The sequence below is a fragment of the Kogia breviceps genome, chromosome X (genome assembly GCF_026419965.1).
Source record: "Kogia breviceps isolate mKogBre1 chromosome X, mKogBre1 haplotype 1, whole genome shotgun sequence".
NCBI lineage: Eukaryota > Metazoa > Chordata > Mammalia > Artiodactyla > Physeteridae > Kogia > Kogia breviceps.
Window position 1 is genome coordinate 104,568,228 of NC_081330.1, and position 23,994 is coordinate 104,592,221.

Below are 23,994 nucleotides of genomic sequence, written 5' to 3' on the forward strand. Positions count from 1 at the left end.
AAACATGTCATGAAAAAGTTTCTCTCTCCCATCTGCAAAAGCCATTAAAGAGTTGCCTGTGCTGACTTCTGGAAAAGATATTTATTAAACATAATAATCCATTTATGATTTGGGTGTAAGATTAACAAAGTTGGAAAATCTGCCTACTTGAAACAATGCTAGCTAAAAATCATGGTTGTTTATCTTGTGTGCTTCTTAGGAAACATACTTATTCTAGTGGTTGGCTTGTCTCACCAGTTTAGTGATTCTCTGTAAATGTGTATTTGGGACTATTTTCCCTTTTTATTCATCCTGGTCTGCTTGAAAATGGTTTGTATTTCTCCACTTTTCTCACAATATTTTCTTCTCCAAATAATATGAAGCTTTATCTTGGTATTCACACACATAGGGAATGATACTTATCTCAACTAAGAAATATTCTTTTTTTTTTTTTTGCTTCTGCTGAAACTTGCAGTACATAAAATCAAAATAGACATAGCACTACCACTTGGAAACATCTCTACACAGAACTACATCATTAATTCAATACCATATGCAGTGCCTGGTACTCTGGGGCACTCAGTAAATAGCTGAATGAATGACGGAAAGAAGACTGAGGAATGTGGCTTATAATCTGATAGGGAAAAACAGGCGTAAAAACAACTAGCTAACTGTAATTTGGTTTTTCTTAAACCATTTATTTCTCTGTTGGCAATTTATGAAGCAGCAAGTTCCCTGTGACCACAAATCTAAGACCAAAACAGCTCAAAAAAAGTAACAGTTGTAAAAATTATTTTTCATATATTCATATTTTCATTCATTTATTTAACAGATATATGTTGGGTGCCTATAGTATGCAACTACACTATCTTGGTGTTAGATAATATACTCTTAAAGGGTTTTTACTAAAAGCTGATGATTAAGTCTTATAAACACAGCCAAACAATTTTTTTTTTTTTTTTTTTTTTTGCGGTACGCGGGCCTCTCACTGTTGTGGCCTCTCCCATTGCGGAGCACAGGCTCCGGACGCGCAGGCTCAGCGGCCATGGCTCACAGGCCCAGCCGCTCCGCCGCATGTGGGATCTTCCCGGACCGGGGCTCGAACCCGTGTCCCCTGCATCGGCAGGCAGATTCTCAACCACTGTGCCACCAGGGAAGCCCCACAGCCAAACAAATTTTAAAGGTTTTCTTGTCTTCTCTTTTTCTCTGAGGTCCTTGATTTAGGGTGGGTTTGCTACCTGCTTGAATAATTGCTAGAAGATCTAAGAGCTAGCCATCGCCGCAACCCATCTAAAACATTGTCCTATGTTCCACAACTCTTCTACCTTCGGTCCTACAAATTTAGACTTCAGAATAAGATGTTATCTATAATGATACTGTTGATGATAATAATAATTAACTGAGCACCTACCATGTATCATACTGCTACACCTGTAGCACACTGCTATCTCTGCTATAACAGTCTTAAGATTAGGTATTTATTTTCCTCATATTATCAGTGAAGAAGCAGCCTCAGAAAGGTTCAGTAATTGTCTGGTGTTGTCCAGCTAGTAAGTTGCAGAGCCAGGGTTTCAATTCAGGGCAGCTATCTAATTTGAGAGCCCAAGTGAGGTTTCACGAGTTATCTGTACTTGGGTACATATAACACATAGAAAAATAAGAGCCGAATCAGCCTTGAATTTGTAATTCAGCTGCCAACTGTGTACTACAGTTGGAGTCCATCCTGTAACTCCAGTTACTCCATCTCTTGGGAGCAACACCTGAAGGATGGCAGCAACTCAAGGTGTCATAAAGACCACAAACTGATGAGTACAGCACGATTGAAACATAGCACATCATGAAAACTGTGCACATGTCCAGTACAGTTGACTATAGCATGTTTTTTATTGTGTAACTGACAATGACAGATAATGCATGACGAGATTCTGATACCTGACATCTAGTTCTCACTAAAGACTTGGTGAAATTAGAGGGGTTGCCTTTTTCTGGGTCCTTTTCTTTTATTGTCTGGTTTTGCAGATCTTTTTATGCCCCACTGGGACTTAGGATGATTGTTTCCCTTTTTTCGCCCATGGCCTTTAAGACAAGTTGCAGAAAATTCTGAGTCTTTCATAATTCATATTTTTAAATGACAGAATCCCCACTAATTGTATTATTGAGGATGTTCCTTTCTCTTATATCTGCAGAAAGCCTCCTCTAAATGATTGTTTATGCAGAATGGGGATATTTTGGGAGGGGGTCCTGCACCTGCTTTCCATCTCTGATTAGAGGCTTGTGTATTGCAGCCCTCCTCTCCATCCTGTCAGGCACAAGGAGATGGCTGGAGGTATTTCAAGTCTAGATTTTGACAGAAAAATCAGTGTCCAGCTTATATTTCAAACTAAAAAGGAGTTCTATTCACAGATCTTTATCCATATCAAACTACCCTTTGGTTAGAACAGTTTACAGTATCACCATGAAGAATTCATATGTACTGCTTAATTTTAAGTAGTTATAGATTAAATTAAAAAGGAGAGAAATTGATAGCTTCATGTTAACCTTTCATGGGCAAATGTTTTTTATTCTACAAATATTGTTTCCTTTATGTGAATTTGATATTTAGGGGAGTTGGCTGGATAGTCCTATCGATTCTGTCTTTAAATTATCTTCAAAGTCTGTAGCTTCTTTTTATACATCACCATTACTGACTTAGTTGAGGATATAACTCTTCCTCAAGTGGAACATCTCAGTTCCCAAATTTGAACTTCCCTCTAATTTATTTTTCTGTGGTTAACATCTGAGTTAAACTGTCTATGTGACTCCTTCCTTTCCCTTTCCTGGAATCCAGTTACTCAGTTTTTCTTTTATAGTCTTTACTTTCCCTGACCTTTCCCACTGATGTTACCTTAGTCATCACTGTGCACAGGTATCCATGCACTGTCTAACCTCCTAGGGGCCTGTCCTCCTCCAGTCTCCTCCCGTTTAGGCTGTCTTGCATACAAACACATGAGATGTAGTTCTGAAATACAAATCTGGTCTTGTCACTTGTTCTTTTGGTTTCCCCAGAGGCAGAATCTGAAGCAAGGAATCAAGTGCAAGTACTTAATCTGGGAGGTAAAAGAAGGGATATGCAAAGAAAGTGAGACAGGGAAGAGAAGGCAGCCAATAAAGTGTACATTATCAAACCAGTAGTCACTGTAAGCACCTGGAGCTTAATTTTCCTGGAAAAATTTTGGAAACCTGTACAGAACACACCTCTCAGAGTTACCTCACTGTAAGGACTAGGGAATTGGAGTATTTATAAACCAAATGCTGATAGTCATTGGTAAGGGCTGTTGGTGATGATGGGGAAACAGCAATGGTAATTTCCCAGAACAATGTACCTGCCTCGGAGTCAGGCAAAGTAGCTTTTGTGGCCAGAGGAAAAGTCAGGCAAAGAAGTGCAGGTGTTGACAATTGAAAGTCAGGCTGACATATACTGGAATTATGAGGATGAGAGTATATGGATAGGGTACCAACAGCATCTACAATTCAAATCACCTCTAAAATGTCTCCCTATAGAAACCAGTCTGTATTTTTATGACATGCGAATAAGTCTTTTATAGTCTAAACCAAACATCTCCATGTGACTGTGCCCTTCATTCTACCCATGTGAATTTTCTATGGGCACAGCCTCTTATATCTCTATGCTTTATGGAAACTGCTTCTTCTTCCTAGAGGTCTTTTCATGTTTCTCTTCTGACCGAGTACTCTCCATCCTTCAAGAGCCAGTTCAAATAGTGCTTCGTCTCTGAAGCCCTCCCTTCTTTCTGCAGGCAGAAGTGGTACTTGGAATATCATTAGAGTTCAATAAACATGATGAATGGATTATAAGTGAACATGCCTCCACTACTATTGTTGAGCACATTTGTTTGTATCTGTGTGTCTGTCTCCACGATAGAGTATGAAATATCAAAGGGCAAGGGCTGTGTCCTATCTGTCTTACCTCTTTCACATAGAATGCAGTGGGCATCCAATAAATGTTTGTTGAAATATTGAAATATCCCCATGTTAGAAAATATTGACTATTTGAATATTGAATATTTTGAATATTTCAATATTGAAAACATTGAAAAATATCCCCTTAAAGAAAACTAGAAATAACACAAGAACCTCTAAGTTCTTGTCATGTTTCTGTCTGCACAATTTCATGGCTGGTAGTTTTGTTGCCTCTTTTCCAAAAAGTAGGGAGGGGGAATAAAATGAACCTCAAATTCCCTTCAAATTGTAAAATGCTATACAACTTTACTTATGCCTCTGAGATACAGCATAGAAAATACCACAGCCAATGCCTATTATGTTTCATCAATTGGTGGTAAAGTAGAAACATAGTATGGTGTTATTTTCTTTAGTTCTGGACTCTAGGTGTGTTTGTTAGTTTCCTTTGCAGCATCTGTGAAAGGCAAGGAGGCATTTTAACCTGCATCTATATATTAAATGAAGAAAATTATTTACAAATTCAGGATTATATTTTTTGTCTCAATTTTGCTATTACATGCATTTTTCTCAGTGATTCCAAAGAGAGTAAAATAATTCAGAAGCATAAAGCGTTTAGGGTCATTTTCACCTGGCAAACAACACAATAAAGTTCCATCTCTAAGAAAGCCGCTCAAGAGAGAGGAGGAAGCCAGTGGAGCCTAATGGAGTTGTATTTCTACTTTTCCCACTAGAGGGAAACTATATCATTATATTATACCATGAAGACTGAATATTTTCTAAATAAAACACATTGAAATGAATATGAAAAGCAGACTAGGTGAACACCTCACTCCAGGAACTGGCTGATTCACAAAAGAAGCAGTATAATCCTTTTAGAATATAATTCAGATCAGTTTTTACTTCTCTGCTCACATTCCTCTTGCAGTTGCTCATCACATTTAGAATGAAATCCAGACCCCTGACCATGGTTCACAAGGCCATTCCTGAACGAGCCTCTGGCTGCCTTTTCTATCTCATCTCATGCTTTTCCCTTCCTTGCTCTCTGTACCGCTGTACTGCATCCACAGCATCCTTACTGATGTTCCACTGTACCCAGTGTGCTCCTGCATCAGGAGTTTTGCACTGCCTGTGCCCTCTACCCAAGATTGCTCACTTCCCACTATATTGACCTACACCCCTCACTTCATTCAGGTCTGTGCTTTAATGACTCCTCCCCAGAGAGGCCTTCTTCAGCTCTCATCTAAAAGAGCAGCCTGCATCCCTCTGTCTTGTTTTCTTGTATTTTCACATCTCTTAGCAATACCTGCCGTATTCTGTATTTACTTACTGATAATGGTGTGCCTAGCCATGAGGGTAGCAACTTGTGTTACCAGTGCCTTAAACTGTGTCACTTTAGAAACATTCAAGTATTTGTTGAATGAGTAAATGAATTTTACTGTTTCTAATTCATATTCATATTTCAGTCCTATCCTGGCAGGATCAGTCATGATTTGACTAGTGACCAGAGTATAGAAGCCAAAGGAGAAAAATGCCTTTTTTCCTTTTTAACTAACTTAGTAACTTTGGAAATTCTTTTTTCTGTAGTTCATGGTTGATAGTAATTGACTTCTTATTAGTTTTAAGACATTTAAAACATGAAAGCAACCTTTCCATCACAAAGGCACAGAGCCAGCCAGTTTTTAAATTAATACACATTTAGCACTTACTGGCTGGAAATAGAAGTGTGGATTATATAATATGCTGTTAGTTGCTCTAACAACGACTTAAAACTTTTTCTGAGATTTTTAAACTATAAACAAGGTGTGATTTCTGTTTTGAATGTTGAGAGACTCTCCTGTTATATGGACCTACTTATCCATCCACTGTCAGTAGTAATGTGGAAGTATGGTAGGCTAGTGCTGGCCCAGAGCAGTGTTGAGCTACATGGCAAAAATGTTTGGAATTCTTATATCTGCTTCCAGAAAGGTCATTTTACCCCTAGTCTGAGTGTTATTGAAAGTAATAATTTTGAGCAATCATGCCCCCTCATGAGTTTTCTGTAGTTCATCAGTCTTATGTCAGAGATAGATGACTGTTATGTAGACTTTCTAGGAACATTAGTCATATTGGTATTAATGATATTTTACAGGTACTGAGAATAGATGAGAGTAGATTTTAAAGCACGAAATTCCAGTTTAATTAAATATAAACACACTATCCATCCTCTTGCTGTTTTCAAAAAACGTAATAAGCTATATCATTTTTACTGTGTCAAAGTTTATTCTTGTCTCCTATACCTTAATTATTCACATTTTTGTTGTTGCATTTTTGGAATTTATGGTATTTTTAAGATGAGTTAAATAATATTTATTTTAACCCAAAATTTACGTTATATATCAGGGGTTGGTAAACTTTTTTTTATAAAAGGTCAGATAGTAAATACTTCTAGCTTTGTGGGCCACATGGTTTCTGTTGCAGCTACTCAACTGTGCCATGGTAGTGTGAACAGTAACATAAATGAATGAGCCTGGCTGTGTTCCAATATAACTTTTTTTCAAAAACAAAAAGCAGGCCAGATTTGGTAGTTTGCCAATCCCTGTCACACATATTACTATATCTCAGATTTTTTAGGGTGAAGATTGTCTCTTGAGGGTGGAAGCCATCATATAGTAGAGAACAAGGCAGATGCATCCCATAAATTCTCATTAAATTGATTTAAATAAAATAGAAGGGAATTCCCTGGTGGTCCAGTGGTTAGGAATCTGTGCTTCCACTGCAGAGGGCATGGGTTCAATCCCTGGTTGGGGATCCCACAAACCGTGCGGCATGGCCAAAAAAAAAAAAAAGAAAAAGAAATTATATAATAGTTGATCCAATAGAAAGTTATGATTTTGAATGGAAGACATCACTTCATGTATAATCCAGTGTCTCCCATATAAAAATATCCACTGGATAAATACCAACTGCATTTTAGATATTTTTTTTACAAAAGCACCTCCCCCTTCCTGATTAACTGGTTTCTTTTATTTTATTAAGTATGACTCATCACATTTCCCCTTTAGCCCTGCCTAAGAACTAAGATTTAACTAAGAAGTAAGAGCTAAGTTTTGTGCCCTATTGTGGTAGACATCCTTAACTTAGGTTTTCTAGTATGATTATCTCCCATGCCTTCATAGACTTAATTCTTTTTTGAAAGTAGGTGAGGAATCAATATATAAATGTCATCTGTTATATCTCATAGGGTGTAAGTTGGTGTGGCTTCTTGACAAAGATGACTTTTGAACCCATTTTAAAAGATGAGAGGTATGGACTGGATGAAAAGAAAAGAATAAAAATAGTTTTTGATCAGAGTAAGGACATCAAGGTAGGACTTGGAATATTGGACTGAGTTAGATGATATTGAGAAGTGACAGCAACAAAAGCACATCTTGAATCACAGGTACACCAGTTTCATCAGTCCAGATGAATTCAAAGTCCCCAATTTCTCAAGAGTATAAATAAATAACGGGTTTCTAGCTGCTATTTGGGGTCACTATTCTTGGGAAGCTATTTACAGGTGTTGTATAGTGAAACAGTTTAGCTAAACTAGTACTACTTGCCATAATAGTGATAATTATATATGTGTTTGTAGAGTGAGAACCATTACTTTGTATGCTCATGTAAATTACACTAATTACACTAATTACTTCATCAAATACTATTATAGTGATTTGCTAATTATTAATAGAGTAATTCTTGCTGTACTGTGAAATAGTGTTAAACAGAAAAAAATTGTCAATATTTTAAAGTGTACCATCTAGAATAAGCAATGCTTCAAATTTTTTGGCTTTTTTGTTTATTTGATTAAAGTGTAATTCTCATACATAATGTATATTTGTATATCATTTTATTTCCTGTAAATAACATTTTCCTAATTTTGATTTGCTTTTTTTTTTTTAGTTGTTTTACAGGTTTGCAGCCTGGTCCTTTACCCAATCAAGTTCATTGAAACTGTGAGCTTGAAAATTTACCATGAGTTCAATTGGGGTTATGGCCTGGCCTGGGGTGCAACTATATTTTCGTTTGGGGGTGCCATCCTTTATTGCCTGAACCCTAAGAACTACGAAGACTACTACTAGAACCAATAGTCTCAAATTAAAAAAAAAAATCAACCATCCAACAAAAGGATTACATCTGCATCTTTTCTAACTCACTATTTTCTAAAACATTTGTGGAGCATCAAGCAGTTTGCTCAGTTGATTTAATATCTTTTGCCTTTTGGCTGTCAACATCATAACCAGCTTTTACATCCATTTTAGGGACCTGCACAAATTAAGAGAGCTGATTAGACATAGGCAAATGCTGCAAACTTCCAATATGTTCATGTCACTTTTCTTGACAAGCAAAGGGTCTATATGACAGCAACCATTGTGAGAAACTAGTTGGAATGAGAAATGCCTGAATCTCCTATTGCCTGCAGGGGAGCAGCTGGCATAAACAACGTTTAGAAGCTCCTTTGTGCTGACAAGGATTCCACTGTTAGAGTCCTTATCGCCTGCTTATCCCTCCCCGTGACTACATTGGCATTGGCCGTTGGTTATTTGCTTGAGTGAACTCTTGAAAAGTGAACTTCCTTTCAGCATCTAATGGGAGTTCTGAATGTAACTGGTTAATGATACATATTCCACCTTCAAGAATACTTGTTTTAAAGGGAGGTAATGCTTTGGCAATCAGCATCTCCCTGGGAAGGAAGTCAAGACTCGGAGACATGTGCTTTTCATTATGTGGTTAGAAATTTTGCCTCAGCCATATCTAGAATGAGGAAAAATTGAGTCTCTACTTTCCTTGGGGCAACTAGAAAGAAATATGCATGAGTTGCTTTTGTCCTAAGTACCCTTTAAATCACTTATCAAACATTACAGCAAACAGTTGTGCATATGTAACAAGCTTAAATATTTTTATAGAAGGTGAACCATTAGTATAAATGGTAATAAGTTGTTCCCTAGCCCTACACATGCATTTGCCTTTTGCACATAAAATAAATGTTTGCTCTAGTGAAGTGATTTGAACACTGACCTTGTACACATTTTTAAGAGGCTTAGATCGGTATTCACACTTATTTACCGTACAAAAGTGCATATACCCTAAAGCTTTTGCTCTATGTTCTCTACTGTTTCACTGGAAAGTGTTAATAGAATTGTATAAGAAGAAAAATTGAAATGGTGTTAATCTGAAAATTAATGATTCTTCTGTAAGCCCTGTAGTTCAAAAGAGAGTAGCAATTAGGATAATCATTTTGTTTAAAATTCATTAAAATAGAAGGCTGCTTTTTTTCCAAGTATTTTAAATGTCTTCATTAAAAAATAAAGGAATAGTGATAGATTTATATAAATGTCTAAATGTCAATAGAGGAGTAGAATTCATCTGGTTATCACCTGGTCCTCTGAAGTTAACTAATGAGCTAACTGATTTGTGCACACAATTATGATGGATTTATGGTAAGGGAATCATTTATGGACTGGTCAAATGGAAGGAAATATCAATAATAGGGAATAAGCTTGCAACGAGTCTTACACTGCAAACTTGTGTTAATCCTGTTAAATATACAAATTTGGTTAGTTTAATTGTAAACATATTTTTATATCAAATATACAGTTCTAATATAAAAATTATAAATAATTATTTTTGTTAACAAAGACACTATTTGGCCCTCTTGCAGAAAGAAGCATTGGAGAAATCATTTAAAATATACCTGTCTTCTGTTATATTGCAAAATCTGTTAAGAGCAGGACCACATCAATAGTATTTAATAATTTGCTTTACCTCCCAAAGCAGAGTTCTGCTTTTAGCTTGTCTTAAGAACTGTCGCCAAAACAACAGGAAAAAAACAAAACTATTTTATTATTCAAAGGCTTAAAAAAAAAACCCTCTTATCTTGTGACTTTTCTATGGAATCACAAAGTAAATGTGAAGAACCAGGCTTATTCTTATTTTAGCAATGACAGACAAAAATGATTAAATGCATCCTAGAGAGAAACCTTTATAAAAGTATATAATTCTGTATAGAATCATAAGAACTATGAGTGGAAATTTTCCAGAAAGATATTAACTATTATAGAATCTTTTGAAGCAATTTTCTTGAGAAATAGTAAAATCTGGGCCAGACTATCTTGCAGTTAATTGCATATTATCAGAGCAGCATGAGAAATAACGGTATTTGTTGGAAAGGGATTTCAGCTACTAAACACTCTTTATTGGGAGAGAATCTCTTTATTCCTGAATAATGGAAAAACAGTACTTTGGTGCTGACATCAATGAGGCACTTTTCTTAGTCCTAGTAGAGGATGCAGTGTGCTGTTAAACCAATATCATATCTTGAGTCTTACAAAGTTTTCATTCTCTGTCAATATGAAAAGCTGGAAAGTGACAGAGTATAGTATAGGCTAAGGCACACATATTTGCAGTTTGCTGAGAAGTAGATTTCTTATATAACTTTTTTTCCCCTTCCCAGTGAAGAGCCCTATGCTATATTTCTACCATCACTAATATTTGAAAGTGTTTCATTACTAACAAGTTCAATATAACATGAAAGTTGTCATTGCTCATCCAAAATACTGTTTTGTCTATCAGAATCAACACAAGTGAATTTTTCACCCACAGTAACATGTCTTTGCAGCTTTAGGTTTGTTTAATGTTTTCTTACAAGCCAAACTATTAACTACAATCCCATTGTTTATCATATATATATATATATATATATATATATATATATATATATACATACATACATACATATAGCATAAAGTACTCAGCAGGGCTAGTTATTTGGATTTCTTGCACAACAATTTAGCTTTTTGTAAGTTCAACATGTAAATTTTAAAGACATAAATATAGAGAGACCTATGTGTTTGAAATATAAATGATATATATGGATTAGCATGTACCTGTATATTATTAAACATGCAATGAACTGACTGGTAAGTGACGTCTAATTGTATGGCTAGCAATGTAATTTATTCAGACTGTATTTTTGTACAGAGCAGCGCACACTAACCTATGCCTCTGTGTCCTCTTTAATGCCTAAAACTGTGCCTAGAAATTTCATCTGTCTTAAAAAATAAAATATGCTCCATGCTGTTTATGCTATTAGTTTCTCTACTGCTGTTATATATTTATTATTTTAAAATATATGACATGTTTAATACTTAAATATGAATTCATGCTATTCTGGTTATTTTTTTTTAACAGTCCTCTGGGGGGAACCTGTTTATCACTCCAGTGGTTTTGAGTTTGCAGTTTCACGATCAGTTCTTAATTTCATGATTTTTGTAGCTGACATGAAGTTATCTATGTGGAAAAAATAAAAATAAAAGTGGCTTCACTGATGTGGTCTGACTTGGTGTCTTCTCTACTGTGTGGACTCTTTAATAGGTTTCTAAATTACATGTCTTCAGTTCATTTTCTCTTTTATAAAGTATATGTTATTTAGAAAACATAGCTTGATATGACATGTTCATTTTGTGTAAAAAAATTTTAAACTATATTTTGTTTCAAATTATCTCCCAAATCCTTTCTATCTTCTGCAGCTGAGTTATATGAACAATAAAAGAAAGAATATTAAGTGTCTTTTTTAACTTTCTATCTTAAAAGGCACAGAGAGGAGATACAGTGTAGGTTCTCCTTTTTCCTATTGTCTAATCACACAGGTAGAAAGAGGAGTAGTGAAGGGTTTGATACTCTATTTTGGTTTTTGTTTAGTTTTCAGTAGTTAGTTGCAAGGTACGTTAAAGCAGGCTTTCCTGCATTATTTCTATTTTTTAATTAGACACTAAATTTTCAATGTGCATATGTGTATGTGTAGAAATTCATAAAGTCCAAATTTCCCATCACCCTTTGTATATTAGATAAATGTTAAGTATACTTGGAAAGAAATTTATACTAGAGCAAAAAATTCACTTGTATGATTGTCAGAAAATTTTCTGGAAGGTAGAAAGAGAGCCATATATAATTGAGCAAACTTTCTTGTGTTGATAAAATCAGTTTGAATATAAAAAATATATTTTTTGTCATGCCTTTCATTTCTCATGAACGCTCAAATCTTGACAGGTTCACAGTATATTTTTCTGCTGAAAAAAATACTGTAAATCATTCATAAATCTATGAGGTATTTAATATCAGACGTTCAAAAGTATGCATATTTAAGTTATGAATTCTAACATTTTCACAAATTTTCTATCGTAGAAATTTTCCTTTTCAATGAACTTATTCTAATTTGATGGAGCAGCATCATTCATTTGATGTATTATATTTTCAGTATAAGGTACTTTCATTTTCATACAGAATTCTCACGGGGAAAAACACCTTTACAGTCATGTCCTGTCTGGTAATTATCCATGACCCAGTTTCTCTGTTTGGAAGACAGAGAGAGATAACTTCACTAGGATTAGACAAGGGAAAATCCATTGCCTTCAGAGATTTCATTGTGAACAGGAAACAGGAAAACAATTTTAATTTGCTTTGCCATAGTGGCCATATAGTCAGCTTGTGGTTTGTTTTATTAAATCAGGCCCATGCTTTGTCAACACAATGTTCCATTTTGGTGGTCTTTAAGTCATTTTGGTTAGAAAATTAACTGATAGCGAAATTATTTTGTATTCTATAGAATAATCCACTGAATACCTGGATTTTTAATTTATTGGTCAAATTTTCATGTTACAACCTTCTGTTAATAGCTTTTCAGAAGTGCAACTTTAAGTGAGATAAGATTAAAGGAGCAAATAAAAATGAGAATTAAGCGCTTAGTATTTTCACAGGAAGCACTAATTTATTTGAATAATTTAACTTGAATAACTTCTGTGTCAAGTATTGGGAACACAATGTCATAGATACTGAATGTCAAAGTTAAAATCAGACTAAGTAACAAGACTATGAAATAAAATGCCAACAATTTTTTTGATATAAGGCAGGTTTGCAGACTGGGAAGTCCTCACATTTTTTACAACTACTAGATGTTGCCACGAGCAGAGGGTCCATATATCCATACTTGGAAAATCTGTTTTCAAAGACTCACCAGATAGGTGACTCACACATTTATATTCCAGCCGTAAGTCTAATGGTTCCAAAGTATAACTAAGAAAACAGGAGCTGAACTGTTCAAGTGGGAAGAATAATATGTGGTGTTTGTAAGCCAAGATTAACAGAATACAAAGAATGGTGTTCTTTGTAAAACTAAAGCTGTGTTGAGTGGTTCACCAGAGAAACTCAGTTTTGGCAAGCAATTTCCAAGTTGAATGACTTCATAGAAATAATGATTATAAAAGAAGCTTGGAACAAATTCTGGAAAATCATGTCATCAAACCAGCAAAAACCTTGAATACTTCAATTTCTGCGTGTGACGTGGATTAATGAAGAAAATAGTATCTAAACTATATATATAATTTATATACTAATTTTAATGGGTGAGGATGTTCTGTGTGACCGGAAGGCATTTCTTATACACAGAAGAGAGACAGGCATAGACTTGAACTTCAAACACTGCATATACATGATGGTGCTGAAGACGGCCCCTTGGTTGCTTTGAATTTATCATCAGAAAGGTAAAATAGGAAATTAATATCATACAACCTATTTAGTTTTTTGATAAAAATGTAGTTCACAAGGAAGAGTTCAAAGAAATTGTTTTAAAACTGAACAGAAGACATTTCTCTTAAGATTATTAAGGAAGGATAAGCTGGGACGAAGTGAGAGAGTGGCATGGACATATATATACACTACCAAACGTAAAATAGATACCTAGTGGGAAGCAGCCGCATGGCACAGGGAGAACAGCTTGGTGCTTTGTGACCACCTAGAGGGGCGGGATAGGGAGGGTGGGAGGGAGGGAGACGCAAGAGGGAAGAGATAAGGGAACATATGTATATGTGTAACTGATTCACTTTGTTGTAAAGCAGAAACTAACACACCATTGTAAAACAGTTATACTCCAATAAAGATGTTAAAAAAAAAACCCGACGACAACAACAACAAAAGATGATTATGAATGGGGAATTAAATTATTAAGGGTTAAATGGAGGAGAAACACTGCTTCGCTGGCCTTTGATACTGTTTGTTAACTGAAAATACAGATAATGCTATCATGCTTGGCGGCCCCTCTCTGGGAAACTTGTGGATCAAAGCATTTTTTGAGAGTAAGTTCCCCTTTGTGGCCATTTCACTGCTCAGTGGTAATGTGGCAATTCCTGACATCAAGAACAAGTTTTACCATTTTTAACTTTTAGGTGATTCTTCTTCTTAAACATTATCTAGCCATTATGGTTGTGTCACTTATTGGAGCCATGGTGTGTTTGAAAGAAGCAAAATGTGATATTGTAATAAAACATTTAACACTAATGATCATGAAAAGTATGTTTTTAAAAAAATTTACTGAAGTATAGTTGATTTACAATGTTGTGTTAATTTCTACTGTACAGCAAAGTGATTCAGTTATACATATACATACATTCTTTTTCATATTCTTTTCCATTATAGTTTATCACAGGATATTGAATATAGTTCCCTGTGTTGTACAGTAGGAATGAAAAGTATGTTTCTCATTAAACTCCAAGCTGTGGGTGCTGTTCACTGTTGGAACAAATTTGGCATAAATTTGATATAATACAGAAATCCACACAGAGGCATGTTTCATATAAAATTTCCAGTTATATTTTCTGAAGACCTTGATATTTTTAAATGCTTCTTGATGAAGCAGAATTCTGGAAAATCCCTTCTTGGAACATTTGCAAACCTCAATATTTAGCACATCTTTCCAGACAACTTTAAACATGGAATGCTCTGAGTTTCTTTCATGCATTCTTTTCAGGCATGGATAAAATTATTTTTCCCCACTTGTATCAGAAAGTCAATAAATACATATTTGGGCAGGTATTTGAACTTTAGGAAGTTCAAGTATGAGCCTAAACACAGCAATCTCCTCCCGCTGTTGCTGATTACATGACATGTTTGAATCACAAATGCTCTAAAAGTTGAGGCAACAGTTAAGACTTCTTACACCAATTCAAATTAAAAGCATTGTTTGACTTCAGTTAGGCTTGTTGGACTATTGTGCTCTCTGGATGGGGAAAACACATGTGACATGCTCTTTTCCTAAAGTTAGGCTCGTTTTGATTTACGAGTATAAATATGTACAAATTTTGTGCATTTTTATATTTAGAATGGTTTGCATATATGTTTTTTATTTTGGAACCAGAGCATTTTTAGAATTATTTACAATCTATGGAATACAAAGTTAAAGTGAGCATAAAGACTGGAGAAAAATATATACAGGACAAGGAGATCTAACAGTTGGATCTTCCAAGTTTTATCATTTAGTCATAACTGTGTGGTATAAGACTGTGCAGTTATGAGATCTACTCTCATGTAGAAACCTGACAGGTTGATGTAATTGATTAGCTTTGGAGTCTAGGCTTCACCCATAATGATTTTTCTGAGAACAATAGAGGACTTGGCAGGCAGCCATATTTGCATCACATGACCCTGCACCCCTGGTCAGAGGTGATTACATACAGCAGAGGTGGTTACTGCCTTAAGCTAGTCCCCTCTGTTTCTCTTGCCCATTGATTTGGAATCGGTCTCTGCATGTAGCTAGTAATAAAATGCATTAATTATGGATTTTGGGGGTATGTGCAAGGAGGCAAAGAAAAACTGCAGAGAATAAAGGAATGAAATAGATACGCAGAGAGAAGCAGTCAAGAGGGACCCTGTAAAACGCAGAGAGAATAAGAGTGGGTGGTCCCAGTTCTTAGTAAGGTCAAGCTGCCTTGTGTTCCCTGAAATACTCCTGTGTCCTTCCAATAATTTCCTGTTTCGATTAAACTAGTTTTATTTGGAGCCAACAGAACCTTTTGTTAGACAAAGCACCCTTTGTTAGAGGATTCAATATTCAGGTTGTGCTAAATCTCCAAAAAAGAATTGGGAAGTACATGAAGATTTCTTGACATACTTCCTATCCCACCCCAGCGTGCCTAACACTCTTATTTCCCCATCAGAATTGCTCCCAGTTCTCTCATTCACAGTAAAATATAATGAAGTGAAAATATGTTAGTGTAAATCCTCCCTTCTGTGTGTATATTTTTCCCAGGATCAAAGTCATATGCTAAGGGGGAAAGATCAATAATTATCAGATGGCATGAAAACTGTCCTGGAATCTCTGAAGCCACTCACGGTAATTTCTCCCCCATCTTACATCACAGATGCACTGGCAATCTACCTTAGCCCATAAGAGCTGTCGTGCTGCACAACTCCAGAGAGCACCATTCACATGCATTCTCCAAGAATGCTGGTCCTGCTGATTTTGCCTGTTTCTTTGCACTTACGGCTTCTCTTGAGCATTTCAGAGTAATATCTCACACACACAATACTATCAACCAAGGTTTCTACTGCCTCCACTCTGGTGCTTTTTTGGCTCAGGTGAATCAGGACCAATTAGAATCAAGCATGCTGGAGTGTACTCATTAATTGTATTTGGTAAAAGAGTCTACTCATCCAACTCTTCTGGAGACCTGATCTGTCTGACTGCTTAAGCAAGTCAACCTAACAGTTCCAGTTATTTTTGGATCATCCTTTGGCTAAAATGGTGGCTCCACACATGAAAAAGCAGTTATACACAAGCACAAACAACTGAGCCTAAGGTCAAGGACTTAATCTCCTCCACATTTGTGTTCCAACTCAACCTAGGATTAAACAAGACATAGGAAGAAACCCTCCCTCCTGCTTCTTGCTATTGTATCCTCCTAAAGACAAATGTGTGTGTGTGTGCGCGTGTGTGTGTGTTTTAAGAAAAGATCATTACTTGTTCATGAAAATTCACTGATGTAATATGTATTTCAATATCAGATGCATTGTGACAGATAAATACCTTCAAAAAGAGGATTATTCTTTCTCGTGATGAGACCAAAATATTTAGGTGTTTAAATAATATGCTAGCATGATTTTTTTTTTTAGTTCTTAGAGCAAAGTGTTATAGGCAGTCAAATTATCTGTCATCTCCACAGCTTTCATCCAGGGGCTAAGTCATTCACTTTCAGAGGTTTTTTTTTTTTTCCTATTTAATTTCAAAACAAAGTTCTATTGATTGATGTGGATTTTACCTTTCACATTTTTCTGTGATTCTGTATGATAGCAGGTGGCCTCAAGCCCTTAAGACAAACTGATTCATCCCCAGAAGCATCCACTGGTATAACACAGGATCCTTGCTTTTTGTGAACAATACCTTCAAATTGTCCAGAGAAGCCACATGCACACAGAACATAAAACAAAGGAGTGGTTCTGACAACTGGTACTACTGAAAGAAAGGTCACTTAAGACTTAATTGATAGAACACTCCAGAGATATGGTGTGACTTCTGGGCCATTTGAGTTGTCTTAGTATTTGATATCACTGAATATTCTGCATCATTATTTTCTCACTTGTGTAAATTTCTCAGGCCTTTAAAGACCCTTAAACACATTAACAAAAAGTCCAGTCCTTTAGCACATTCTTTTTTCCTGTGGCCTGAGCAGCAAAAGCCATTTGTTTTTGAAATACCAGGCAACTGTCACATATCCTGGGTCAAGGGAAAGTGCATGCCTTGTTATTTCCATTCTTATTTGGATCTAACAATACAAGGCAAAAATAATTTTACATTCCTGACTCCTTCATCAGGAAAATGACATAAGAATCCGCAGAACAAACATAGCATGAGGCATTTAGGAGTGCTGTATTTTACACACTATATTTAAATGCTGCAGGAATAAGAATAGAGTCTTAAAAATACATCCGGTCAGGACTTGCTTCCTCTTTTCTCCATTCTTTAAATGCAAACGCATGCATATTGACAGCTCTCAGAAAAATAGCCCTAATGAGAATTTCTCTCTTTCCCAAGGGGTGCCCTCTGCCACAATCTATTTATGGAATAATAGCGGGCTCCCTACTTCATTCTCACATTGTACGTTTAAAAGAGCAATTTCCATTTTTGAAGTATTGCTAAAAGGAAAGAAGTCATCTTTTATCACAGTCAGGAAAGGTCGGCAAGTCAGTAATCCTCCATTCACTTACTGACAGAAATATCCTCTTTCCTTCCACAGCAGACCAGAAAAGTGATTTATTTGAGATTGGCATTAATACCTAAAATGGCCAGTGCACCTAGCTATGCCTGGGCAATCCCTTACATGGTCCAGAGGCAAAGCGCTTTTATTACCTGCTAAGGCTGTGAATTGAATCTGTTGGAGCAAGTATTGTAGATAGGAGTCCCAATCCCCTCCCAAGCACTCTTCCATAATATCTAATCCTGACAAAGCTGAAATATTTTCATAATGAAGACCAACAAAGAAGCTTTCTTTGATTCTGTGCCCAGATGTTTACTTTTACTTTACATTCAGGTGCACACAGACACACGCACATACACACACAGACACGTGGATACCGAGACACACACACACACCCTATTTATGGAAGTTTTGTTTGTTTCTTGCTAAGCTCATGTTGTTTTCCAGCCCTCCAAACTAAGTTTTATTGCATCTTTAATATGGGCCCAATAGCGTACAAGGCAATGGGACATTACTAAAGGTATAATTTGAGACTTCATGGGTCTTATAATTCAAGTAGGGAACACAAAGTGTGCACAAAGAAACAATAATTCTGTCTCACATGGTGATATGATTTACAGTTCTCCAAGTAAGTTCATTAATTTTAATTGCAACCTAATATCTTACTAACAATATGGAGTATGTAGCAAGATTTTGACCAAAATTAAAATGTGGTTAAACAGAATGATACATGGAAAAAAAGAAAATCTCTACCTGTATAACCTAAGATACCAGGGACTGTAAGAATTTATGTACTTTAATAAGAAAGGAAAAAACACAACCAAGTTTGGGTGGAGGCATGGTCTAACAGGAGTCCTTTGAATAAAACTGGGTCACCAAAGGCTATATTAGTTTCAGTTTAAAACTAGGCTACTCAATACAGTGGCCACAGAGAAAAGAACAGCAAGGGAAGCTTAATATCTCAATCTTGGCGCTGGGTGGAGAATTTGAACAACTAGTTGGTACTCATGCAAGTTTGAGGTCTGAATTCACAATTCCAGTGTGGTCCAAAAAACTTCAAGCAGAGAATTTAATTTAAAATGGTCTCAGGTGGGTAGTGCTGGAAGTTGGCTGGCAAAAGTAAGTGAAAATTCTCTCTGGAAGACCTTAACTTTAATCCAGGCTGACAAAGATTGAGGATGCAGTTGATTATAAGATGGACCTTGATTTCATAGGTGTGAAAAAATATGTTTTAGGATTAAGGAAATATGGTTATTACTTATTTGTAAGTGATTAAAAGACTTTCACTTCAGAATTAGCTCTTAGTTATGATTAAAATATCTGAGATTTCAGAAGAGTTACTTGTCATATGTCATAGTCATTATTTTTCAGTTTCTTAAATTTTTGGAGACTTATCTATATATCTTCTGAAATATGTTTCCAGCCTAGCAATTCCAGGCTAATATGTCACTTATTTACAAAATAATAATGGTGACAAATATTAGAGAAGACTTTAAGCAGTTTATTTGAAAGATCTGCTCTATAAAAAAGCACCCATTAAAAAAAAGTATGATGCTTAATGGCAGCTTAGGCTAAAGGAATGGAGATGGACCAGAAGATGATCTTATAGGGGTGCTTCCCAACATGACATTCTAATTATAATTGCTTGTTTGTTTGCTTAATCTTTTTAAATGTCAAATAAAACACTCACAAAAATGTACAAATACATATGTAGAGCTCAGTAATTTATCACGGAGAGAACAACCATATAATCATAACCAAGATCAAAAAACAGAATTGCCAGCATTTCAGAGATCTTTCATGCTCCTCTCATCACTGTCCCCCGAGTTCCTCCACCCTAGAGACAATCATTTCCCTGTGCCCTTTTTTTAAAGTAGGTGGAACACCTAACGACTCATTCCTATATAGTTTTATTCAGTCTGATTTTTGAACTCAGGAAAGTGAACTTATGCAGTATTTGCTTTGTTTCTGTCTTATTTTGCTCAACACTGTGTTCTTGATATTTGTTCAAATTGTTGCATATAAGCTGTACTTTGTTCAACTCATTGCTGTATAATATTCCATTATAGGAAGATGCCACAATTTATTTATCCATTATACATAAATGGATATATAGCTGGACATATAGTTTGCTCTCAGTTTGGACTATTACAAATATTTTGGTATGATTATTCTTGTACAGGCCTCTTGATAAAACTGTGCACATAATTCTGTTGTGTATTTATAACTTGGAACATAATTGATGGGTTATAGGGAATTCACATGTTCAACTTAATAAGTACTTCCAAGCAGTTTTCCAAAGCAGTGGCATCAATTTCCATGCTCAGCTGCCACGTAAGAGTGCCAATTTTTTTTTCAGATTTTTTTTTTTAGTCATCTGGCCTGTAGAAAACTTTTTCAATGACTTTTAAGAATACATAAAAATTTGCAAATAGCATTGTAGGATTATGGTGTCAGGATTCAAAACTATTGACAGGCTAGGACAATGAAGCAGTGGCAATAAGGTAAAATTAAGCAGGAACTATACATAGCTACATCTTCTGAGCAAGCACAGTATAAACAGACTAAGTATTACAGAATTTTACATGAAAAAGATGGTGGGATCTGATGAAGGTGTAGTTGTCAGGAAAAAATAAGTGCTATCCAAATCTACATCAAGCGCAATCAGTTTTCTCTTAGCAGAACTGTGTCCTAACAAGGAGTTATCATTTTTCTTCCTAGTTTTTTGTTAGTTAATGAATAGGTGAATAAATGAATGACTGAATGGTTTGTTTTCAAAGCTGAATAGTAGAGAAAGTAAAGACACTCAAGAGCAAAACTCTTCTGAGTGTTCTTTCTCTTTTCCCTCTAAATTTCCTTTTTATTCAAAGAAGGACCAAGAAAATTAGATGATAATCATCAAAGGAGAAGCAAATGATTAAAATAAGAGCCAGTTAAATCAAACCTAGGATTTTGGGGAGATATTTATGAAACAACAGGTTTTGTATAAATCATTTAAGTCTTAGTTATGCTTTCCAAAGCAGAACTCATTTCCTATTCTGTTTAATCTACTTCTTTGGGGTTTCTTTTGATTTTTCTTCTCTTTTCTTCTATTAAGTTCATTTTTTTCTTTCTCTTTTTTTTACAAGTGTCATCTCTGTGTTTTATAAAAAGAGGAATCCTGCAGACAAAAGCCTTCCAAATCAAGAAGTCCCTCTTCGGGTCATGGCTTACTCAGCTTAGGTGCACACTTCTATGCAGAGTCCTGTTTCCCTTCAATTCTCCCCATTATTCATTTCACCCAGTGCAGCATCTAGTTTTATTTTATTTTTGAAGAAAATAATAACTTGGGGGGGTTCAACATATGTAAAAATGAAAAATTAATGGAATTTTTAAAGTTCATGCCCATAGAAAATATTCCATATAAAGTCACACCTCATGAACTTAATGCCTATTAACATCTCCAGACTTTTCTTTTTTATGTTTATTCCAGTTTCTAGGCATAATCATCTTCTTGTTTTGCACCATTTATACTTGCATGCGCCCTTGAAGCTGAGGAACAAATGCCCTGTTTCATTGCTATTTCCCTAGGTTTTTTGGTTCAGTGGTCTGATGTGTATAACGCTTCATAAAATTAAAAAATATCTTATTAATGCCTTCATTTCCCCTTCAGGTTTTTTGTCTGTGTGATCTATGCTACAGATTACATTTACTGAAAACTTAATCTATGATTAATGACACTTGCCACGAAAACGGTAGCTTTATTTTTCTGTTTACTTGGTAGTTGCCTAGCAAATAGCAGCGGTCTATCACTGATTCAGAAAGAAGGTGGAATGTTAAATTTCACCATTTATCAGTTTTTTCCTATGTAACTGGCATATGAAAGAACAGTGCATTTTAAATCAGCTAGTGCTTGCCTGGGGTTTTTTTAATTTATTTTATGAGACAAAGGAAAACTTAGCTGGAATTTTACAGCATCTTTTACAGTTTCATAATAATGACTTATATTTTTAGTGTGCTTTAACACTGACAAAGCACTTTCAAAAAATAATCTCATTTCATCTTTACAAGAACAAAGCTGTTCTGTGTACTGGTTGGAATATGTCCTCTGGAGTGAGGCTCCCTAATTTCAAACCCTTCTTCTGTCATTCACCGTCTGTTAATATGACCCAAGACAGTTTACTGAACTTTCCTCTGGGTCACAGTGTCTTCTTTTGTTCAGCGAGATGATAATAGTGCCTATAGATGTGTTGTGTGAATGAAATGAGATCATCGTTTGTATCTGTTAGTTATTGCCACAGTAATATATGCACTGATATAAATCCTCAGTGGTATACAAGTTTATACAAGTTTATAGCTGCAGGTTGGCTAGAGCTTGGTTATACTAATCATACCTGGCCTCCTGAGCAAGTCTGGGAGTTGGCTGGATGTCAGCTGATCTAGGATAGTCTAGACTCGAATAACTGGGTGACCTTGACTCTGTTCTAGATGTGTCTCATTCTCCGGGAGTCTGTCCTGGACATGTTCTCACGGCATAAAAGGGAAGCCCTGTTGCTAAAGTTAATTGCAAGCCTCTGTTTGCTCACCCATGCTGACATCCCACTGGCAAAATAAGTAAAGTTGTTGGACCCAGACTCAAGAGGCAGGGAAGGTCAGCCCACTCGTGATGGGAGGACACTAAAGATGTATATTACAAAGGGCACAAATACAGGGAAGGGTAAAAAATGGAAGCCATCATTATAATCTACTATAACATGTAAAACATAGCAAAGAGCATATAAGACAGAGGATTCAATAAACGTGAAGCTATTACTATTAAGTTGATCTAAATACAATTATCATTTTTGTAGATAAAAATGATCCATATCAGCAATTTTATATGATTCAACCCCAAATTACTATTACAACATCCTGTAAAAGGGAACTGTCATCTATAATTTTCAGTGGAAGAAACTGAAGCCTAATTAATTTTCAAAGTTTTAATCAAGTAGTAAATTTTAGCTTTTTCTTTCAATGTAGTCTTCTGAATTTAGTTGTCTTCTTTTATATTACAGCTGCATTTTGAGATGCTTGGTGATAGATAAATAATTCTGTGACACGACTTTATATATAACACAGAGACATAATTTCCCAACTCTTTATCCTCATAAACCTCATGCACTGCCAGTGAGTACTGATATCTGAAACACCTGGTCTTCTGCCAACAATAACCCCGTAGCATTCCATCTCCTGGTTACTAGCTCCTAGAAATAGAAATGAAGCTGGTAGTAGCTAAATGCTATATTAGTACTCTCAGAAAAGCCAACTCAAAAGCACTTTAGAATTTCTGAGTTATAGCAAAATACATTATTTCATGCTCATCTTGCTTGTATTTTCCTAAACACAGTGGCCATGGTATTTTTTTCACATATATTTTGTATTTATATATGATTATATTTGAGCCAGTTAAACAGATATATTATGTACAAATATACATTTGGATTATTTTTACATATGTGCCTATTACATATTTAACACTAAACTGTGCATCACAATGTTTCTAGAGATGTTGCATGTATCGTCTTTCAGATGGCCTCTACTCAATCTATTGACTAGATTAGTAAATAGCCATAAGGTTACAATACAACTGATTTCCCTATGTGTGTTCAGATGAGTCAGTTAAATGAACATCAAAATGAAATTATTTCTCCAATTACAAATAATGTTTCATATAGCTCAGAAGGTGAGAATATTTATAAAGAACAATAAACTATTGAAGCTGCTCATTATCATATATTGCTGCTAAATTAAGTCTCCTTACCTGTTAGCTAGTATCTTATTTACAGTAGACCCAATTTCATCCCCCCTACCTATTTCCACTAAGGTCAGGAGTATCAAAGGACTCTTTGTTCTCTGAAAAACTGATCATTTTAAGACTGCAGAACTCTGTTACTTAATGCTTTTGAAATTGAATGATTGCATTTTGTTGGTGCTGTCAAATCAGGAAGGACATACGTTTATTAGTAATGCAAAAAGCCATAGCACCTTATCAACACCAGCA

General features: G+C 35.5%; 1 protein-coding gene across 1 annotated transcript in view; it reads left to right on the top strand.

Moving 5' to 3' along the window:
* TMEM47 (transmembrane protein 47) overlaps positions 1–11,279 on the top strand; it is a 29,454-nt gene extending 18,175 nt beyond the window's left edge. The window contains exon 3 of the mRNA XM_059050291.2: positions 7,855–11,279. Within this exon, the coding sequence (XP_058906274.1) occupies positions 7,855–8,033 (179 nt within the window). The 3' untranslated portion in view covers positions 8,034–11,279. The remainder of the gene's footprint in view (positions 1–7,854) is intronic.
* Positions 11,280–23,994: the final 12,715 nt, after the last annotated feature.